Source organism: Siphateles boraxobius, unplaced genomic scaffold, assembly GCF_051911475.1.
Source record: "Siphateles boraxobius isolate OS27281-9 unplaced genomic scaffold, OSU_SipBor_1 25, whole genome shotgun sequence".
Taxonomy (NCBI): Eukaryota; Metazoa; Chordata; class Actinopteri; order Cypriniformes; family Leuciscidae; genus Siphateles; species Siphateles boraxobius.
The window spans coordinates 12016739-12040714 of NW_027508866.1; the positions used below are offsets into that span (position 1 = coordinate 12016739).

At 37.1% G+C, this 23976-nt stretch overlaps 1 protein-coding gene across 4 annotated transcripts in view; it reads left to right on the forward strand.

Annotated features, from left to right (window-relative positions):
- The window catches only part of trim3b (tripartite motif containing 3b), a 31428-nt gene that overhangs the window by 183 nt on the left and 7269 nt on the right, over positions 1-23976 (forward strand). For 2 of the 4 annotated variants that reach the window (XM_077242697.1, XM_077242699.1), the window contains exons 2-9: positions 957-1020; positions 18630-18811; positions 20800-21040; positions 21366-21517; positions 22038-22218; positions 22296-23028; positions 23142-23245; positions 23424-23591. In XM_077242697.1, coding sequence (XP_077098812.1) covers positions 18666-18811; positions 20800-21040; positions 21366-21517; positions 22038-22218; positions 22296-23028; positions 23142-23245; positions 23424-23591 — 1725 coding nt within the window. In that variant the 5' untranslated portion in view covers positions 957-1020; positions 18630-18665. Of the gene's footprint in view, positions 1-956; positions 1021-14390; positions 14598-18629; positions 18812-20799; positions 21041-21365; positions 21518-22037; positions 22219-22295; positions 23029-23141; positions 23246-23423; positions 23592-23976 lie in introns of those variants that run through there. The other 2 variants (XM_077242696.1, XM_077242698.1) reach the window with 1 other exon arrangement.

Consider the following 23976-nt stretch of genomic DNA (forward strand, 5'->3'; position numbering starts at 1 on the left):
AAGAAGTATGCCTCATGGGTGACTACTACAACTGGAAAACATTTCAGCCACATTTAATATATATATATATATATATATATATATATATATATATATATATATATATATATATATATATATATATATATATATATATATATATTATTATTATTATTATATATTATTATTATTATTATTTTAGATTATTATATTGTTATTTTAGCAAATTAAGATTCTTCTCAATTTGTGAGTCAGGTTTTTCCTACATTGTGGCTGGGGAGCAAATGTCCCCGAGATGATAAAACCTGAAGTCATGTTACGACCAGCCAACGGTGTGGGCTGTGTTATTTAAAATGATTAAAATAAATTTGAAATAGATTAAATATATTGGTATTGTGACGGAATGTAAACATCATTTTGACATTGAATCATTATCATCCAAATGCCTTGTTCATAGTAAGCAAGTAAAGCCGTGGAGCGAGTTATTAAAGCAATAACAGTGAACAGCCTATGGGTTGTTAAAACAATTAAATAGTGCATAATTTGTGTTTACGTTTGTAATTAAATGTTGTCTTAGTTGGGCTTTTCACACACTTAGTTATTCATTGTGGTATCAAAAGCGGCCAGGAGATGTCGCTATATTTTAATAAACGATTTGACTGTTCTCTGAGTTTGGAAATAGCGACGTCACCCGATAACATAAAACTAGCATTAGGCTACTTTAGAAATTCGGTGGGGTGGGGGTTCTTTTTTTATTTCCGAGAACTTTTTTTAACTAACATAAACATTTTAAAGATTATAAAAGCTTGATCTCTGAGGTTGGCAATACACATTTGAACTTAACTCATTTCCCTGACTTGCTTCTTTTATGCGTTATTTTGTGTTAATGGAAACTGCTAGTAGACTTGTACTCAGTTTCAAAACCTAGTGATTTATTGAATCTTTATTTTTGTGATATTATGATTTGTCCTTTACAGATCACACATAGAAAGATGCCTCACTCTAATTCAGCTTGATCACTGAAAGCAACAGCATGTGGAGGTACGTTTAACTCCATTATGATAGTTTGTGTTGGGAAATGAATCCTCAAGTGCATAAAATGCTGCATTTTGGTACTAAAATCTGTCATTGTGATTGTCACAACTTGCTTTTCTCAATAACTCTTCTGTTGTGGCTCAGCATAAATGGTCCAATAGACATGCATGGGAGGAAGCTGATTAAGGTTGCAACTGATGGCAGGACAATGCTGGGCATTCACAGAGTCATTTCCAGACCTATGTTTGCCGGAAAAGTGTGAAAATGGATATGAGCATGTGAAGCCATTCACTGATGTAATACGTTGGTCATGAGTAACACTGGATATCACCTGTATTTGACCTCACACATTAAAAACAGAGACTTACAAACAATGGTGACCAAATGATTCACATTAAATACCATTCAGTGTTGAAGGTGCAGTCGAAATAGGTACTGCAGTCCAATTCAAAATGTCGGAGATCGTCGTTTCTCTCGCCACCTGCTCCTCAGACTGGATGGCGCTCAGACGGGTTGCCAGTTTGAGGACACGCAACAGGAACGAGCGCAATGGATGGACAATACAAATTGGCACTGTGCAGTATCACACACCAAAACAATAACAAACATTCCAGCCTGGAAACGCACATTTCAAATTAAAATAACTGGCTGTAGAAGTGTTTTTCAGAGAAACAAGTATGTGAACTTAATGTTTCATCAATATATGCAAACATATTATGGTATTTTTTATGCTTTAGTAGAGTGAAAAAGTTACATACAGCACCTTTAAGGATCAGAATGAAGTAGAGATATTGAGAAACACTTGCTTTGCAATTACTTGCTTCATTACACCAGATGTATCCTCTACATGCACATGCAGCTGAGTAAGTAAAGTATGACAGGACTATTATAGGTGAACTTTGTTCCTTAGTTGATTAAGAAAGACTGAGCTTTAAAATGGTTTTAATCCCTGTGGTTCATTCTCAGTACAATGCATTCATTAGTGCAGACAGAGGCAGCTGAGAGTTAAACCTTTTTAACTCTAGTGAATATTAAAGATCTCTCATACCTGGCAGTTATTAAGTATTAAGCTCTATCCCTGTTTGCATAGGCTAAGATATTAAATATAATTAGATCCTGATCAATGCTGATGCATATCATTTGCTGTGTTTTAATGTTGTCTTGCAAATCACAGACGTCAGACATGCAAGCAGTTGGTTATCTAAGCTTTAGATCAACATTTTTTTTGGTTCTCAACCTTTTTGACTCCAATACCCCCCTTTGTCCAGGACAATATGCAAAGGCTCTATATCAAAGTTGTAAATCTGGTACTTCTGTTGCAATAAAAAGAAATAAACTCAAAATATAATGTTAGGTTGCTGTTCTACATCTTCATTTTTAGTGTTTTATTTTAGCATTTTAATTGGGATTATGTTAATATAACTCATTTGAAATAATATTATGACTGATTGGGTCATAATAAAAAAGTGCGGGCACTTTCATGTCCTAGGGATTCATTTCAAGTGTTTGTTTGTTTTTGTTTGTTTTTTGTTATAAACCTGTCTTTAAAACGTTTTATCATATCTTCATCATTTATTTACTCTACTTTCAAATTATGTTTATTTAGAGATTTTATTGTTTTATACTGTACCTCATTTTAGATGAACTTGCAATCTTAAACTATGAAAATCCATCATAAAAATAATATTTCATTTTAAACTATGATAACAAAGATTGAAATAATTAAAACTGCATGAAAATTATGAATATACATTTTTACACAAATTACAACTCTTGTGTACTACCTGTCCCTTGGTTTTGCTGCCTTTTCCACCAACAATGTTGTCACTAATAAAGTTTTTTAATAGTTAGCATACTCTGAAATATGAAAGGCAGATGAAAATAAAGAAAAATTAAGCTAATCATCACCTATGAAATATTTTAATTTTGTGTCGTTTCTGAGAATGCAAGAATGCAAAAACTGAAAATATTAATTATTTTTGTGTATTTAGGACACAAAGTGCTAGCTATGAAATTAGCCTGATTAAGAATTTTGTATATACAAATATATTTGTATATTAAATATACAAACATCTTTACAAATATTTCATAGGTGATGATTAGCAGGGTTAGGTTTATTCTTTATTTTCATTGGTCTTATATTTCAGAGTATGCTAAATACTGAAAAGACTTTATTAGTGACAAAATTGTATGCATGTATATATATATATATATATATATATATACATACATACACTCATACAGACAAAGTTTCATTACCACCATAGAATGCTACTGCAATCTTCAAAAAAAAAAGTGAAGTCAGGGCCAAAAGCACCTATGATGCAACGCCCCACTTAATAGTAGAAAAATCTGTGCATATCTGCATATCATTATGCAAGAGCAGAATGCAGTGTTGTCCAGAGTGGGTTTTTTTTGTCTATTTTTTTTTTTTGGTGCTATTTACAAAACCACGACACGGTAATCTGCAGCATCACATGTTATGCCATCACCACCCTCAGGCCTTCTAAAGAGGTCTGCCTTCATACCACTAATAAAGCACACACATACACACTCTCACACACTGTGCTGAGTGCTGGCTTTGTGTTGCAGTCACATGCAATTTATACTCTGGGTCCTTCAGGTCTGTGCTCTTCCTCTATGAGTTTAGGAAGAGAGAGATGAGGAGGAGGGCGAACGAGGTGGTCTGCCATCTGGGTTCTGCTGCACTGGATGCAGTCTCCATGGTAACATCGCTCTCTCATGCAATCAAATCAAGGAATGAGATCAGGCCCCGCCCACCCCCCCTCAGCGTGCACACGGTTGATGCTTTTATCAGCTAAGCCACGCCCCCAGCCGTTTGTCTCCACCCCTACTAACCCTTCTGTTGGTAGTGATGAATTGAACTCAATTTGGCACTCTAGATGTTGGTGATATTAGTTGGAAGGGTTGTAACTTGGTAGTCCAAGATGTCACATGAGTCCTTGTCCTTCAGTTGACAGAAAGGATATTTTTAGCTTGTCTTAGAAGACTGATGTGACTTAAGTGACCCTTGCTGCCCAAGCTGGAATTTCTAAGACTGTAATTGTGCTGGGTCTTATTTTATGTATAGAATATCTACAGTGGTTGTATGTCTCTCTCTTTCTCTCTTTGCCTCTGTAGTCATTCATCTTCATTAGCTCACATGCAGTTACTATCATTATCTTGATAGTTACTGAGTCATTATCTTGTCCCCTCGATTTTTCTCCTATCATGTTGTTCCTGCGATCTCTTCGTTTCCCCTCATTTCTCCTGATTGGGAATACAAATACACCCTCCCCCTTATAGCACTCTGGGGAACTGAATAAAAAGCACTTGTGCCAGCAGAAAAGATGTCATCATGCAATTTCATCACACAGGAGACTCATTCATTTGCTTGGATATTCACCTTTGAACTCTGGAGGACTTTCTCTCATAGTTTGTGCGTATGTGGTGCTGTACACTGCAAAAATTATTTTATTAATCAGTATTTTTACTTAATTTTCCAGTAAAAATATCTAAACATCTTCAAAATGTTAAAATTACATTGTGAAAAAAACGTTTGTTATTTAGATTTATTATTATTATTATTATTTCTCCATTGACAGTTTGTATGTGTAAATCTAATGCGTCATACAATTTTGTTTTTAAAATGTAATTCTTTATTATTTTATGGAAAAAATGTACATGTACTTCAATGAAAACAATTTACACCACTGTTTAAAAGTTTGGGATTTGAACGATTTGTTTTTCTTTTTATGAAATTAATAAATGTATTCAGCAAGGATGCATTAAATTGAACAAAAGTGAAAGTAAAGACATTTATATTGCTACAAAAATAAAAATATTTATATATTCCACAAAATATATTAAGTAGTAAAACTATTTTCAAAATTGATAATAAGACATTTTTCATGAGCACCAAATCAACATATCATAATAATTAGTGATTAGAATGTGTGTGTGTGTGTGTGTGTGTGTGTGTGTGTGTGTGTGTGTGTGTGTGTGTGTGTGTGTGTGTGTGTGTGTGTGTGTGTGTGTGTGTGTGTGTGTATTTTATTTATATAGCCTATATATTCTACCACACTGTGCTAAAAAGTTCTAACCAACCCCAAATGTTTTAACTGTTTACTTACAAAATTTTACTGCTCAACTAAATCTATTCATTTAAAGCAAACTTGAGTTTCCGTTCGTAACCAATTTGACCTCTGTTTCTGTTTACAAGTGAAAACAAATGTTGTATTCAAACTTTAATCATAAAAAAAGTGTTTCGAGACAGATCAAATGTGAGTTTGCTAAAACATCTAATTAACTATTTGGCGATTGGCGATTATCCAATAGCATGTGTGGCCTAAGTGACATCAGCAGGGGGGAAAGATGAAAGATTAAGAATACAAAGACTTCTTGGGAATGCAATGCACCAATGAATTATTCACAAAATACTTTTTGATTTCATGTTGAGGATGTTTAATATTTGTACTTGAAAACAAGACAAAAATAATGGTTTTTTTGGCAGTGTTTATGGTATTGTGGCAACCCTTAAGGTGATGATACACAGGGCAACTTTTTGGGCAATGTTGATGAGCAATGTTGCCGTCAACGGGCAACAGGGCCCACGACCGATCGAAATTATCCAGATCGAAATTTATTGCCCATTTTTAATGTGAAAGTGCCCAAGCAACAATCGCTCGGCAAGATTGCCCAGCGACATTGCTCAAAAAGTTGCCCTGTGTATCATCACCTTTAGAGAGAGCAAGAGAGATTACTCTGTATCTAAAGGATGTGTTCTCCATCTCCCATTTTCCTGTTGCCTTGCACCTTCACTCAGAGCATTGGCTGACCACATCCCCACCTCCTTTCTTTTCAGCCAATTGCCTTCCACTATCTGCCTTACCCTCCCTCCTCATCTCTCTCTCTTCTCTTTTCTTTCTCACACACATTATACAGCCTCGCTTGCTAACATACCCTGCTGCCGCTGCTGCTTCTGCTTCTTCTCTTCTGTCTGCTAGTCTTTCCTGCTTTCTAGATTTGCTCCTTTAATCTTTTGGGATGAGGGGCTGTAAGACTGGACGGGTCTGTGCTCGGATGCTTCGCTGAGACCTGTCCGTATCTTTCTCTTTCCCTTTTTCATCCCTCTATCTCTGTCTGTCAGCTGCGAGATCTCACGTGAGTACGGCGTCGGGGAGCTCCCCCCTTTTCCCTCCTTCTCTCTTCTTGTGTCGTGCCACCATCACTTTCTTTCAACTCTCCATATGTTTTGAATGCATCTTTTCAAGCTGTGGTTGACTGTGATGGATAATTTACTGCAGAGTCTGGCCTCTCCCTTTCAGTCAGCTGGGCATCTCTGACACACTCATGCACAAACACACACACATACACACGAGTGAACGGACATTATCACAAACACCCCGCCAGCCTTGTGTGAAATGGGCTGTGTCTCAATGGATGTGCACGTAGATGAGTGTGTGTGTGTGTGTGTGTGTGTGTGTGTGTGTGTGTGTGTGTGTGTGTGTGTGTGTGTGTGTGTGTGTGTGTGTGTGTGTGTGTGTGTGTGTGTGTGTGTGTGTGTGTGTGTGTGTGTGTGTGTGTGTGCGTGTGTGTGTGTAAACACAAGTATGTTAGGTGTCTCCTTTGACGTGTTTGTCAGCTCTCTCCTCAATATCACCTGCTTTGCTGCCTGTACTTACTGATCCGAGTCACAAAGGTGGAAACATTCAGTTTTTGTTACTGGGATTTTAAATGGATGGCTTCAAATTGAATTGTAAAATCGAGTGTGTTCAAATAATGCCACAGTGGCTTCCTGTCTCTTAGGAATGATAGGAAGTGTCTGTAGACAGAAGATGTGTGATACATCTCAATGAAGGCTTAATTAAGGCTAGTAAGAATAAAATTTTGTTTTGGTAGCATTTATTGACTTAAATGGCACACCCTATTACAGTGACATGATATTACAGGTACAGTCATAGTGATCATCATAGCAGACAGCTATAAATAATGTAATAATGACAACACAACAGTGCAATCAGTGCATGACTGGTGACACTCATTATCATTTTTCTTAGGTTGACATTACTAAAATACAGCTGTTGATGTGCTGTCTGTTTTAATTTGCCTTGATGGTTCCTAAAATGGAAATTATATTCCTCATATGGTTGATATTTTTAAGTTCAAAACAATTAGCATGTGAAAATGAGTTCTCAGATATGATTCATTTGTCTATCAGTTCACTTTTCTCCTAACTTTGCAGCGTTATTATTTATATTGTTATGTTCTATTAGCCTATAGTATAGTAGCCTATGTTTGAGTGTTTATTAATATTTTAAATTAGCTTTTTGTATCAGTTTTCATTTTAGTAGTGCTTACGTTTTAGTCATTTTGATGCGCTTTTCAAAACTTTTTAAATATTTCTATTTAGATTTAATTTATTTTTATTTCAATTTTAAATTTAGTAATTTATTTCAGTTAGTTGCCAAGGCACCATTAGTAATTGTATTTTTTTTTAAGTTTAAGTTTTTCATCTGATATTTATATTTTATTTTACTTTATTTCACCTTTATTTTAATTAACTGAAATATTTTAATTAACAATACTGCTCTTACCTATACTTAGACAAATAAAAGTAGACACAATGAGACAAGTGATGACATGAGTATAGAGCTATAAAATATTGTATAATTTAAATGATAAATGAGACTTTTCAAAAGCATTTCAAAAGGCTTTTTTTTTTCAATTGATAAAACCAAATAAAATGCTTTTTCAGAATGATTTTACTTCAGGTTTGACTGTACAATTCCCCTTTATTGATACTGGGAGGTCAAACAGGGATTCTCATAAATGGCATTTCACGTTATTTGGTTGGAGATTATGAGGGATGTAAGGGCTGTGAGATGGAGCTCCGCTGACAGATGTCTCTGCTTTAGTGTAGTGACATGAATTGCCATTCATGGTCTTTTTTTATGTGTGTGTGTGTGTGTGTGTGTGTGTGTGTGTGTGTTCTTGTGCTCTTTCCACTGTAGGATCGCATTAAAGGCCTCGCTAGTGACATACAGCCTTTATTTTGCTAGTAATGGCTGCCCGAGTGACCATTACTCTACCTAACCTTCCCCTTTAGGGTATTCTTATGTGTCTTGTTTGTGTGTGTGTACGGGAGAAAGCTTTTGACTTGCGATGTGTGTTTCGTCTGTTGGGTGTGATAAGTTTGTGATGTCGACATGTCATTAATACGGTCAATAGAACCAGTATAGCTCATTCAACGTTGTTTATAGAGACCCAAGCAGCAAAAGCAGTTCATAAACGCACTTAAACTTACAGCTATTTTGACGTGACATTCATAATCACAATACAAACACTAACCAGTTTCTATTTAAAAGCTTTCTCTGATTCATGTGTCTTATTGTACCTAAAATATGTGCACTCTTTGTTTTTTATTCAAAAGGAAAACTTCCTGAAGTCTATTTCTTTGGCAGATGGCTTTAGATGTTTTTTACTCAGTCACACTATTATTTGGACACATGCAAGTGTAAAAATGAAAAATGACAAACACTATTCATGCCTGATCTCTCTGACTTTAAACAGAAATGTATATCAGAGTTTAGTGTGCATAAAGTCATCCTCTGTGTTTGATGTGACCAAGCGTGCTGTAAATGTGATAAAAACAAGCATGACAACATGCATATCCTCATCAAAACAATCATTTTAAGCATTCTCAAGTCATCTTACTTCTCCGCTGGGCTGTAGGGGGTTTATTTTGAATCTGAACTATTCTCCAGAGATCGGAGTGTTGTGTTATCTCTGTCAATGTAAGTGGTCTGAGGGAGAATGAGTCTTTCTTGGCTTGGTTACAGACACTATTGACTATTGTTCCTTCATTATGAAGGCGTTTCTGAGAACGAGAGAGCGAGAGATACATGGAGGAAAGAAGGAATTAAAAAGGGTCAGGAGAACTTGAAAAAATATTGCCACACAGTGTGAGTTTACTGGTGGTGAACTATAAATGCTGAAGAAATACAGTCAGATTTAATGATCCTGTTTGGTAGCACAACTATTTTGCTAATTCAAGTCAATTGACCCTTCTTGGTTTAACATCACATGCTAACTTTGATAATGTTTCATATTATATGCTAACCCCCAGCTGCCAACATAGAACCACATTTGTAACAGATTTTAATTGCACAATGTGATGGATTTCCATGTTATTCAACCGGAAAATAATTATCCATTGGAAATAGGCTGGATTATCAAAAGCAGGTCATACATACAAAAATGAAGCCAGACCTGAATACAAGTTTGCTAAATAATATACTTTGAATAGCTTGTGATTGGTTAATACTTTAAAATACACTAAAGAAGCTCACATGATGTCACTGAAATAGAAAAGTATAATTTTGATGAATTTGAATTTTAAAAAAGCATTACAAAGACAAATTTGGAAGCGTCTTTGGAATAACACACTGAATCGTGCACAATAAGAACAGGAATCTATTAAAACCCTATTTAAAAGAATCACCCTAAATCAGTTTTATATTGCTCCATCATTTTTTATTTGATTATGCTGTTCGCAATGCTTCATGGGATTGTAGTTCTTTCTATCACTAAAGCCATTAAGTCTTGTATTTTTGTCCGGTTTTCAAATACTTTTTTTGTTTCAGATCAAAGTTTTTAATGTTATAATTCAACTCGTAGATAATTTCATTGGTTCATGGCTTATAACGGTTTATAAAAAAGTACTTTTCCACTGGAAAAGTGGGCAGGCGTTGATTTTATTGTGAACGATTAGTCCTTGCATTTTTTATTTTTTAAAACTGTTTTGACCTTGTAATTTTTTATCAAGTTCATAACTCAGACTTCTCTCTGGTGATGTATACCGGACTTCTCCAATCCTTAAATCCAGCCCCTTTCTTACAATTGACTACAAGAAATTGAAATGGATAGAACCAAGTCCCTCCCCAACATTTTTTCTTTTTTGATAATCTGTTTCACACGGATGTGTGGCACCAATTGGAATTGGAGAAATAAAGATTCTTTCCCAACAGCTTGTCCCGCCCCAAACCCATTGGTTGAGCCTCTAGATGATAAACCGGGCATGTTGAAAACGCCACAGTCACACTTCTCAGGAAGTCTTGGCTTACTTTAAGTCGTCTGTGCACATTAAGCTAGGGGAGGTGAAAAAAATGTAACAAAATAAAGATTACACACCTAAAATCCAAAGAAAAATCTAATGCTGTTAGCACATTATAATAATCTAATGTATCTCGTAATGCCTTTGGCAGTGTTTTGTTATTCCATGTTTGCTCTGGTTATTTGTGAAGCATGAGTATAGCCCACCAGAACCGCTACCCCTCTGAACTCTCAGGAGTCTGGTCCTTTCACTATTCAAAAAAACATTTGTTTAGTCCTGAGCCACAGAACAAGGACACTGCTGCATAATTTATACTTCTAAATTGACAAATATACTGTATAAGTGAGTTTTTCCATTGAAGCATCAGAGGCCTGTCCTCAGGGTGACTCACACCCATCCACGAAAAGCACACGAGCATTAGCTTTGTTAAAACACACCACTTTACATATGGCAAGTACTTTATTAAACTCAGAAGTATTTGACCTGTTTGTTGGTATTGTTTATATGCTTAAGGCATTAAGTGTTCTTTTGAGCATCTCCTCTGAAAACACACACACATAAACAGTATTATTTGAAGGATCAGATTATTTCTGGCCCGTCATATGTCAGCTATGCAGGCATTCCCTCCAGGAACATTTCCACATCCAGAGAGAGAGAGAGAGAGAGAGAAGGAGAGAGTAAGATATGGACATGTGGATCAGTATTCATGGTCCACTGTCAGGACCAAGCTCGATTAAGAGCCCCTCTCACACACTTAGAAAGCATAGTGTCACGTGCACCTCTCTCCAATTTATAGAAGTTAACAACATGCTTCTTAAGTTTGCATTGATCTTCTGTGGTTGATATTTAATCACTGGATAGGAAATTCAATGTCACGCCTCATTTTGTATTTAGCAAGGGAAGTTCTGTATTAAAGGGTTAGTTCACCCAAAAATGAAAATTATGTCATTAATGACTCACCCTCATGTCGTTCCAAGCCCGTAAGACCTCCGTTCATCTTCAGAACACAGTTTAAGATATTTTAGATTCAGTCCGAGAGCTTTTTGTCCCTCCATTGAAAATCTATGTACGTTATACTGTCCTGAAAGGCAATAAAGACATCATCAAAGTAGTCCATGTGACCTCAGTGGGTTAGTTCGAAATTTGCCTTTTTAATATCTTGATTGTTTTTCTACTTTAAGGATTTAAGAATATACCCCAAACGTCTAAAGTTTGTACTTTATTTTGTCTTCTAATTCAATACAATTGTTTTAATATCATTTACATTACATTATTTTTCATAGACACAATATTTTTGTTGCATTTCTTCTGTTTTTTAGTTAGAAAAAATAGACTAAACTGAAAAAGCTTTAAAATTTAAATATGCACATACACATTTGGTCTAATGGTCTAATTTGGTCTACACTTTGTACACATACATTTTATTCAGGTTTTTTTTTCAGTTTTATTTCTCCCTCATTTGTTTCTATTTTTATTTCTCTAAGATTATTGTAGGAGAAACACCTGAGAAAAAGTTTATACTTAAAGTCCCCCTGTAATCAATAATTGTATCCCTTAAAAAAATGTCTTCATGCCTTAAAATAGATTGAATGTAACTCTACACCCTTACTTCATTTAATATAAATTGACCCAAAATTCACCCCCTATATTGCTAAATGACCCAATTTTTCATATTAACAGAAAAATTTACCGGGATAACCTGGCCCTTGAGACGATATGTTAAAGCCCGCCCCCCTCCTGATGTGATTGGTTATAAGGTAGTTTGTGACGTAAGAAACTCTGGTGTTTTTGAGACTTTTTTTTACTGCAGTTTTAAGGAGAAAATACTCAGCAATGGTGTCGACTTATGAATTTGCACATGGTTTGTCTTAAAGCATATTAAAAACACCACATAGACATATAAACAACATTAAAAACTTGATTTTCACCACTGGGATCTTTAAATAACTGAGCATAACTGGGGTAAGATGTGTCTGGGCTTTAATAATGTCTATATTTTATAGCCTGAGCCTGAGATTTAAAAGAGGAACCACTTATATAAAAATAAAAATAAATCCTCTATAGGGTGACTAGCTCATGAATGTAAGAATTAACATAGTGGAGCTCTAAACTCAAAGCTACTCTGTCATGAAGATCACAAACATACAAAAGCTTTTTCATCGCACACAGTTTATGTCTTTAACTTCTGTTTTACACAAGTTTCAGCATGTATTCTCCCATATACAAAAAAAAAAAAACAAGTCCCATAGTGTATAGCTCTATACTCCCAAATCTGAGTAATGACCTGTACAAGGCAGTGACATAGGTTGAGCAAGATCTTTTCTTTCTCTCTGTTGAATCCCGCTCTCTCTCTACTGCCTGCGGTATCCTGACAGCATTCTGTTGAGTCATGTTTCCTGCGGCACGAGCACTCTTCCTCTCTGCAATTGCAGCGAGATGCTGAATTACATAACTGGACACAGAAAGAGGACGGTGCCTGAAGGCTCCATCTGAGCCGAGTGGACTAGACGTGGCATCTTATTACACTTTATATAAAGATTAACGAGTGCAGTTACCAGGGATCTTTAATTACACTTCACTGTCTTAGCTGTATGAGCACCATATGTTTGGTTATTACACAGATGGACATATAAGATGATACTTAATTATCTCCAATTAAAATACTGAAACTTTTTCTGTTTGAGCTATTTGCACTGCAGAATGGAACTAATCCTGGTTTGCGATGGAGATTCCCAGAACGCTGTCCCATAGTTCTTGCTGTTTGAGTAAGTTATGGATCTCCAAGCTTGGAGGAGATATGGCCAGTGCAAAAACCCCTGACAGATGATATTAGCCTGCTTTGAAAGACAGGAAATTGCAGTGGATATATGTTCAAGATTTCAGTCGGCTGCCTCTCAAGATCTGGCTGAACAAAGTTCCCTCCTTTTCAGGGCCAGTAAATTCTGGGTGCCTCTACCTGGGAGCAAGCGGACAATATTTATAATGTCGGCTCAGATCATTAACCACAAAGCTACTCAGTCAGAAAGATCACAAATATACAGATTCGTTTTCATTGCACAGAGTGATTTCTCTCTCTTGAATGTTCTTTTACACAAGTTTCAGCATGTATTCTCCCACAAAAAAGTCCAGCTCCATTTGTTCCTGTTGTGTTGGTGGAAGTTTGGAGCAGTGGTGTCAGTTGTGTCAGTTAGAGGTGTGGGTGTTATCTGAAAACCAGCCGCTTTGGGAGAAATCAGACAGTCAATCCCTCCAGATTAATGACAGTTGATGTTTTTCATCTAATCTCCACCCGCTCTACTGACAGATTAAACATTTCGTCCAGTCAGAATATTTTAAACAAATAAACAATTACATATGCAAAACTAAAGGTATTAGGTAAAATGATATAATTTGATGCATAAATTGAAGAATTGCTTATTAAATTTGTTGTTATTTTTATATTATTTATTTGTTTATTTATTACTTTTTTTATTATTATTTTTATTTTTCATGAAAACAGAGGTATTGGAATTCATAATCCTACAATCCAGAGTCGCTCCACCCAGCTTTAATGACATCATCTCTTATATAACCATCATACCGAGTGATTGTTTTAAGACTTTTTATGTCAGTCAGTTCACAAGCAAGCAAAAGCAGGGCAATGTCCGTAGCAAAATCAAGATTAACAGTCATTTTGATGGTTTTAAAATAGTTGAAACATAAAGGGAATTTAGATAACCTCACAGAAATAAAACATCCCTGCTAAAACACTCAAAATGATTTACTTTTACTCACTTTAAAGTGCATTTTAAAAGCAGCTCTTCTCATCTTAAAGCTTTTTCCTTTAGAAAGCAGGTGCACAGTGAACTGAACAGTTTCGTGGAACACGTCTTTTTATATGATCATTATTGTTTATTGTTCATCAGAAGCATACACACACACAGACACACACACACACACACACACACACACACACACACACACACACACACACACACACACACACACACACACACACACACACACACACACACACACACAAAAAAAAAAAAAAAGTCAATGCACTAAAAAGCTGGCATTCAACTTAAATCCTCTCCCTTTCCCAACCCACCCAATCTGTCAGTAGGAATTGTTTCTCTGTGATGCAATCCATGCCTTTGGTAAGATAACATTGAACGGCCAATCACAGCAGAGCTTGTGGGAGGAGCAACCGTTGTACATTCATCCTCAGCCAATGGCGTAGCCCAGTAGACTTGGTTTGACTTTGGGCAGCCGCCCCTTCGTGACATCACAGCTGTTGCTCGGGCACGGGCAGAGAGAGTGCAGTGCACCAGGCGTAGGGAAGACGAGCAGTGCATGCATTCATTTAGGGAGGGGGGGCTTGAGAAAGGGAAGGGGATCTGTTGTGCTATTCAGCCACCAGGCCCTGCTGAAATCTCACAAAACAAAAATGGAACCTGCCTGAGAAGCATCAACTCTGCTTTTTCGTGTAAGTGTGCTTCCTCTTTAACCCTAGTGCGTTTGCGTTTGAGTGTTGCTGTGTGCACGTGAACGGTTGTCATTGTTTTGTGCGTGTTCACTGGAGCAGTGAAGACTAGAGCTGTGGTTTTGAAAGGGAAGAATGCTTTTGTTTCTGTCTTCTGTTTCACATCTGGTCAGATTTGGTCTGAGGTTTGGGGACGTTCTCGTGCTTCACTCTGTGTCATGTTGTTCACACCTTTCTGATTTTAATTTACTGATTTAAGGTTTGAAGAGACCTTCATGTGGGAGAGCAGTTAGAATATGTTTTGGGGTAAATATAATATATATATTTTTAACTATAAAACTATAACTATAGTTTTGGATGTCTAAGACATGAGTTTAGCATCCCATGGAATGTTTGTGGATGTCAGAAGCAGCTGTGTTTGAAAGGTGGATGTGTCATACACACAGTGACGTGTGGGAGTGCATTGTGGGATAATTTTGTAAGTGGCGGCATGACACAATAGCTGATTGTTGTTGGCTTCTTTTTTTGAACAATGACACAGTGTTTGGTTTCTTGATTGTGGCTGTATCTGGGTCAGGTTTGCTGACCGGTGGCTTGAACCATAAGATCCTGCAGATCTTGTTTTATTGGAACAGGTGGAGTTATGCCAGTCAGCATTTAGAGCAAAACACTTTGTTTTGGTTGGCATGCATGTGGGTCAGTGACATAACATAACTCTTATTATAATTTTTTTAAAATATAAATATTTTTTTAAATAAAATAAACCCTTTATAATAAGACTCTTAAAAAATATATTATATATGTGTGTGTGTGTGTGTGTGTGTGTGTATGTGTATGTAAAAAAAATGTGTATGTAAAAAAATTTGTATGTATTTTTAGATGAGTAAATAAATATATATATATTTGGATGATACAACTGTCCTGATATTCTTATTAAAAAAATGAAGAAGAAAAAAAACTACTTAAGTAGTTTTGCTATTCTATTAGTTTATAGCTACTTTATGCAAGGTGTATAATACAACTGCTTCATTGATTTTTTATATTTAAAAAAATTTGCCTGCCAAATGAAAATCATGAGGTCCAACCGAAATGCAGAAAAAACATAAAAAAGGAAATGATGTCATGACTGTGTGTTAGTGTCAATAAGTAACTAATGGCTGACTAACGACTAACTGACTAAGGGTCTGACTCCCCAGAAATGTAATTTGTGTGTGTATGTATATATATATATATATATATATATATATATATATATATATATATAAACCTTGATGAAAATATTAATAATGTGTACTAATGTGATGTGTACACTCACATGTTTGCAGATCAGTTTTTCAAAAGATTTTTGTCATATATACATTGTTCTATGTCATAGACCATGTAGCGATGGCAGAAAAGGTTGTGCACTTATTTTCAGATGTGTTTCTCATTTCAGACCAGTAAATCTTATTTGCAAATTGCATTTTTATTCCCATGATAATGAATTCTATATGTCAGTATGTATTTGATCTCCTACCTGGCACCTCTTTCTGTGTTGTGCACAAGAATGTCAGCCCTCCGCTGCTGGACGTGACCCCTTATTAAGCTTACCCCAGTGAGACCTGCGTCTAAATATAGCCTGCATACATCAACACATCAAATCAGAAAGGATGAGAGGGGGTTTGGGAGAGGAGGATTTTAGAAGGCGGGAGAAGGGAACTAATATCAGCTCTGTTTAACGCTCTCACGTTACCATCACTCATAAGTCCATGAGAGCAGTGCACATGTCAGTCCTGCAGAAGTATCAGAGCAACTCTGGGACCAGAGGCATTGAAGTAAACTGAGAGCAAAACGCTCAGTCAAAACATGACAGAGAGCAGAAGTGAGAGACTGAAAGAGTGATAATGAAACACTGGCCTGCAAACTGATCAGACAGTGAGATTTTCTGAATTTTATAAGCCTTATTTTATGTTTTGATATGAGTTATGAATATTTAATTTGATTTGTGTGGGAGAGTGTGTTAAGATTCTCCGCCCCTTAAAGGGTTAGTTCGCTCAAAAAAAAAAAAAAGAAATCTCACCACTCATGTAGTTCCAAACCCATAAGACTTTTGTTCATATTCAAACACTATGAAGATCTTTTTGATGAAATCTGAAATATTTCTATCCCTCCATTGACAGTTTATGCAACTACCAAAAGTTAATAAAGAGATTGTAAAATTAATCCATATGAATAGAGCGGTTTAGTCCCAATTTTCTGAAGAGACTGGATCGCTTTAGTATATGATGAACAGATTTAATGTAGGCTTTTAAGGCTTTTTGAAGCATCAAAGTGGTAGTTGTGTAGCTGTCAATGGAGGGACAGAAAACTCTGATTTCATTCAAATATCTTCATTTGTGTTTCGAATATGAACGAAAGTCTTACGGGTTTGGAACAACATGAGGGTAAATAGGAAATAGGAAATGACAGAATTTTCATTTTGGGGATTGTTTAAATCTATCAAACTGTATATAATTTTGGTCACATAATTGAAATATCCACGAATTATTAATTGAACCAATTTTTTTGAATGGTTGCTGTTACTTCTGAATGCAGGAAATACTGTTAAATTGTTTCACAATATTCACAATGTTTCACTATACAGTATGTGAATAATGTGCAACAAAATAAGACTTAAACATGGAATTGTGCATTATTCATTTTTCTATTTAAAATGTAAATCATTAAACTTACTCCTTAACATGACCAGTCTTTGAAAGACGGTTTCTATGGCCCTATGGTAGTTGTTTTCTTTTACATCTTGAAATAGAATTAGACCTGAAATATTAGTTTTTCCTCTGTCTCATATCTCTTTGCCTAGAGGACAACTAAAGTAAAAAGTGGCACAGCATGTACCCACATTGCAGGAGCATGTAATGGCCTCAGCAATAACTCATGTCCTTGTATCATTACTTATCTGTCTGCCCGCTGTTGTTGCGGCTCATGTGGAAAAGTGGCATGAAAATTGTCAACATTTATTTGCCTCCACAACTCTGTAATCCAATTTTCCGTGCTCTTCTCTTCTTCTTTGCTCAGCAGAATAACGTGTTAAAGTTGCTGGTTTGGTAGCAGCACCTTTTGTCTCACTCTCACGTTCTCCTGTTGTGTTCATATAAGAGTTTGTCTTCTCTTGCCATTTCAATATCTTTCTCTTTAAAGAGATAGTTCACCCCAAAAATTCAAATTCTGTCATCATTCACTCACGCTCATGTCATTCCAAACCCATAAGACTTTGGTTAATCTCAAAACAAAAATTAATTATTTCTAGTGAAACCTGAGAGGTTTCTGTTTCTCCATTGAAAGTCCAGGTAACCACATTTTAAAAGATACAAAAAGGTCATAAAGACGTCATAAAACAAATCCATATGAATTGATCGGTTTAATCCAAAACTTGTGGAGGGATATGATTGCTTTGTATGATGAACAGATTTAATTTAGGCTTTTATTTACATCGATAATGATCGGCAGACATACAACAATTTGTTCATCATATAAAGTGATCATATCTCTTTACAAGACTTGGACTAACTGCACTATTCACATTGATTCGCTTCATGATGCCTTTATGACCTTTTTGGACCTTCTTTTCTGGGCTTTCAATGGACGTACGGAAACCTCAAGTTTAAAAAGTCAATAAAAATATCTGCATTTATGTTTCGAAGATTAACCAATCTTATGGGTTTGGAACGACATGATTGTAAGTTAATTATGACAGAATTTTTTTTTTTTGGGTGAACTATCCCTTTAAAGGCCAATTCACACTGTACCAACAGACACAGAGGTCGCTGACCAATGGCAACAGACACTTTGTCAGGTTTTGCCAGATCAGTGTGTTACCCCTATCGGCATCTTTTGGTATTGGTCATCGCTTTTTTTCTAGTCATGTAATGTCTGAGAAGTGACGTTGATCGTCCACGCTGGTTTGCCTCTTTATTGTTTCAAATTTAAAATGATGAAAACATTGTATTTTTTTTCCTGTTGGAAGACTTTTAATAACTCAGCATCTTCTCATTTCAGGTTAAGGTGTGTCCTGGCCCTCGGCCCTCTCCGTGGATGTCTGTCACCATGGCGAAGTTTGAGACCGGCCGCACAAGCCCAGTGGTGCGCCAGATAGACAAGCAGTTCCTGGTGTGTAGTATCTGTCTGGATCACTACCACAACCCTAAAGTCCTGCCCTGCCTGCACACCTTCTGCGAAAGGTCTGTATTTGTTGCTAAATGATGTTTTATTAACAAAGTTCGGGAGGAACACATTCAAATGATCTATCCAATTATCATGTCATTCAAACCAGCAATCAGTAATTAACATGTCTACCCAATTAGCATAAGTGGAGGCATATACTCCGTCGACCCACATATGTTCCTCAACAGTTTTCAGCATCCCTCCACCACCTCGTCTCCACACTCACCTGGTTACTTCCTAACCAGAAATACGATGGGGAGGAGATCCGGTAATGACGCGAGCCACACTCGAACTCATATTTCCCACATGAGCACCACAGCACAAGCCCACAGCTCTGGCATGAGATAGGCTTGCTGTGATGGTCGGTGTTACACAGTGTTCAGCCGCACAATGCGCACATCGACTACATCACTTGAACACCACAGCACCGCCCCCCCCCCCCCCCACCGTCATTTAGATTTTTTTTATAGTAATAAAAATAATTTAGTTGAGTTTGAGAGCAGACACTACAATTAAAAACTGAACGTGTCTGCTCAATTCAGCTTAAATCGTGAGGCGAGAACAGATCAGCAGCAGAAGAGAGTGAGTGACAATACAAAATTTTAAGGCACCTATTTAAGCAAATATGTAAATGTACTGTTTTGAAATGTGATACTGGTGTTGTCACACGTTGATTAATCGGTGGGCAATTGTCCTAACCGTCACATCCCTAGCCTTATCATATTAGAATTAGGATTACATGAGCTGTTTACTGCTGACAACGCTCGGCATGGGCGCTCTGGCTCTACCACAAATATTTTCTTCTGCATAGATGGCATGAGATGTGTGCAGTGAGACTGTGTGTCTTTATTTGTGCTTTGTATCTGTGGGGTTAAATGTCAGTGGAGTGATTGTTCACTTGCCCTCCTAGCCTTCTTGCTCTCTCACTGCCCCGCAGGAGTACATCATTTATGAAATGTGAGAGACAATGCATGGAAATGTTTGGGTTTGTTCAGATTTTTGTTTTGAATTGTTTTTTTTAATGGGAAAAAAGTCTCTTATGATCACAGAGGCTGCATTTATTTGATCACATTTACAGTAAAACAGTAACATTATGGACTATTGTCACATTTTAAAATAACTGTTCTCGATTTGAAGTGTAATTTATTCCTGTGATGCTAGGCTGAAATTTCAGCATCATTACTTCAGTCTTCAGTGTCACATGATCCTTCAGAAATCATTATAATATGCTGATTTGCTGCTCAAGAAAACATTTCTTCTTTTTATATAGTTGTTAAAACAATTGTACTTCTTAATATTTTAGTTTTGTTCAGGATTCTTTGATTAAAAAGCAGAATTTCTTGGAATATAAATACGTAAACGTATAAATGTCTTTACTGACAGTTTAAAGCTTCATTGATAAATAAAATTATTAATTTATTTAAAAAAAATAAATCCTTTTGACGTAGCGTATGTTAATGGTTGTTGTTGGTATCTGTTTTTCAAATATACGTTTACATTGAAGGCGGCGTGTGTAATATATGATGTTAAAATACATCATATACCTATTTAAAGGGATAGGAAATTCTGTCATCATTTGCTCACCCACTGATCTTTGTATGTCTTACTTTCTTCAGTAGAACACAAAGGGAGTTATTTATAGCAAAATATATGTTACTCCTTCCCATATAAAAAGAATGTGAATGGTGACCTAAATGTCAGTTGTTTCCTCACACAAAGATATCGTATTACTCTGGAATGTAGTGCATAAGTCGTATGGATTACTTTTATGATGGTTTTTAGTATTTGTCCTTTTTGGAGCTCAACAGTATTTGGTCCCCACCCACTTACATTGTTAGGAAAACAGCAATGTGAACATTCTTCAAAATATTTCCTTTTGTCTTCCACAGAAGAAATAAAGGGTTTGGAACAACATGAGGAGAGTAAAAAATAGCGACTGATAATTGTGGCTGATTGATTTAGTTTGAGGTTGTTAATCACATCTGTCCTTCTCGCTATCTCACAGGTGCCTGCAGAACTACATTCCCTCTCAGTCTTTGACACTGTCCTGCCCGGTGTGCAGACAGACCTCCATCTTGCCTGAGAAAGGTGTGGCGGCACTACAGAACAACTTCTTCATCACAAACCTCATGGAGGTGCTGCAGAGAGACCCAGAATGTTCTCGGCCGGAGGCCTGTAGCGTGCTGGAGTCTGTCAGCGCAGCAGCCGCTGGGAAACCGCTCTCCTGTCCCAACCACGAGGGCAAAGTAAGCCTCTTACCATCTGATGATGAAACCACATTTGCCAATACTTGGTGGGAACATGAAGGAGAAACCATCAAAAATGAGGTTGTAGGGAAAATCGAGGCTACAAGGGATTGGATATTCCTTTACCACCCCTGATTTCTCTACATTAAAGCCAATTTTTCATTGGCAGAGGCTCCTGTGTCACTACCAGCTTCTTTCCTTTATGTGTGTTCAAAGTCATAATACATGAGTGTTTACGCTGTTCAGGCCTGTTAGCATACATTAGCTCCCTTTGATAATCCAGTAGTATGCTGAATGAAAGGGTTGCTCACTGGTGCCCCTGCAGGTGATGGAGTTTTACTGCGAGTCGTGTGAGACGGCCATGTGCCTGGACTGCACGGAGGGGGAACACCGGGAGCATGTGACCGTTCCACTGCGGGATGTTCTAGAACAGCACAAAGCAGTGCTAAAGAACCAGCTGGATGCTATACGCAACAGGTACATATGCGCCGTTCATAATAGTCAGCTCTTACATTCAGTTCATCACTTCAATAATAACAACAGAGCACACTACATACATATTGGTTCAAATAAATTTGTATTATTATTGTCATTATTATTATAACCTTTTTATATTTAAAAACATTAATAATAATAAGAGTAATAATAATAATAATGATGAATATATTATGTTAGTTTTAGATAATTTGTTATAAGTTTGTGTGTGTGTGTGTGTGTGTGTGTGTGTGTATAATTGTTATTTTGTCTTAAAATGTTTTATTATTACTATTATTACAATTATGAAAAAAATAATAATGATATCTTTTTAAAAATATGAATATAAAATGATATATATCCTTTTACTAATGATTAAATATAAAACAAAATTATGCTTTTTTTAAGCTGTTTTAAGTGATGATTGTGAAATAAAAATTTTGCTGTCTGTTTTACAAATTACTTGGCTTTTTTCCATCATTTCTCTGATAAAATCTTCTTCTTTTTTTTTTTTTTTGGTCAGGCTGCCCCAACTAACAGCGGCCATTGAGCTGGTGAATGAAATCTCTAAACAGCTGATCGAGAGGAAGAACGAAGCAGTCAATGAGATCAACGTGACATTTGAGGAGCTCGAGAAGGCATTGCACCAACGCCAGGCTGCGCTCATCACCGACCTGGAGAACATTTGTAGCACCAAGCAGAAGGTCAGAAATATCCTGAATATGTTAAACAAGTTGTACTCCTATCTCTCTAACACTCCTGTCTGCTGTGTTCTCTGCAGGTTCTTCAGGCACAGTTATCCTGTCTTCTGCAGGGAAAAGAGCACATCCAGAACAGCTGCAGTTTCACTGAGCAGGCCCTGAACCACGGCAGCGCCACCGAGGTCCTGCTGGTCCAAAAGCAGATGAGTGAGCGGGTGAGCGCCCTAGCCTGCCACGACTTCCCTGAACGGCCGCACGAGAATGCCCACTTGGACTGCCAGATAGAGACTGAGGGTTTGGAACGCTCCATCCAGAACCTGGGCGTCCTGCTGACGACGGGTGCCGTGGGACACACCAGTGTGGCAACGGGAGAAGGGCTCAGACATGCCCTGGTCGGTCAGCACGTGACTGCAACTGTTACCACTAAGGATAAGAACAGCGAGCTTGTGCGGACCGGTAACGCTGTCCTCCGAGGGGAGATAACGGGGCAGGACGGAGTGCGGGCGGTGGAGGTGGAGGTCGTGGACAATAAAAACGGAACGTATGAGGTAGGGTACACGATTAAGAGCGAAGGGGAGTACTCGTTCTCTTTGATGCTTTATGGACAGCCCGTTCGGGGCAGCCCGTTCAGACTGCGGGCGATAAAGCCGTCAGATGTGCCCCAGTCTCCGGATGATGTGAAGAGGAGGGTTAAATCTCCTAGCGGGACAGGAGGACACATCAGGCAGAAAGCCGTACGGAGACCCTCCAGCATGTACAGCACTACCAAAAAGAAGGAAAACCCCATAGAGGATGAGCTGATTTACAGAGTGGGTAAGAAACACTGGATAAAAAAAAAAATTGTGTGCACAATAAGAAGTTAGGAGTATTAAATTGTTGTTAAATATTATTTTGATTTTGTGAATTTCCTTTGTCCGACGACTCAGGCTCTCGAGGGAGGGAGAAGGGAGAGTTCACTAATCTACAGGGCATCACTGCTTCCACTAATGGGAGGGTCATTGTAGCAGACAGCAACAACCAGTGTATACAGGTTAGTCGATGTAAAGCAATATTATAAAAATCATAGGCTTCATTTCTAAAGCAATTTAGTGGATATTAAAGTAATGAACCAATGTGTCTCAGTGATTTTACTTGGGATCAATACAGAGAGATAGACATATTTCATTGCATTCAATGCAAAATTTTATCATCTGTTTGTTTTTATGAAGGTGTTTACTAATGATGGCCAGTTCAAAGCACGGTTTGGGGTCAGAGGTCGTTCCCCAGGACAACTGCAGAGGCCGACAGGAGTCGCAGTCGACACGAATGGAGACATTATAGTAGCTGATTATGATAACAGATGGATCAGCATCTTCTCCCCTGATGGGAAATTCAAGGTGATGTTTACATCATAATTTACAGTTTATATATATATATATATATATATATATATATATATATATATATGAGTGTGTGTGTGTGTGTATATACTGTGCATACATACATACATACATGTGTGTGGTTCCAGTATACCTTACGTTATGGTGACAAAATGTCTCCCACAATGATGGCAATATCTGAAATTTTTTATCTTGTGGGGAATTTCTTTTTGGTTCCCATGAGGAAAATGGCTTTTAAATCATAATAAGTGATGTTTTTTGGAAGTTCAAACATTTTCTGTGATGGGTAGGTTCAGGGTTAGGGGATAGAATATACAGTTTGTACTGTATAAAAATCCTTATGTGTATGGAATGTCCCCATAAAACATTGTGTTGGTGTGCG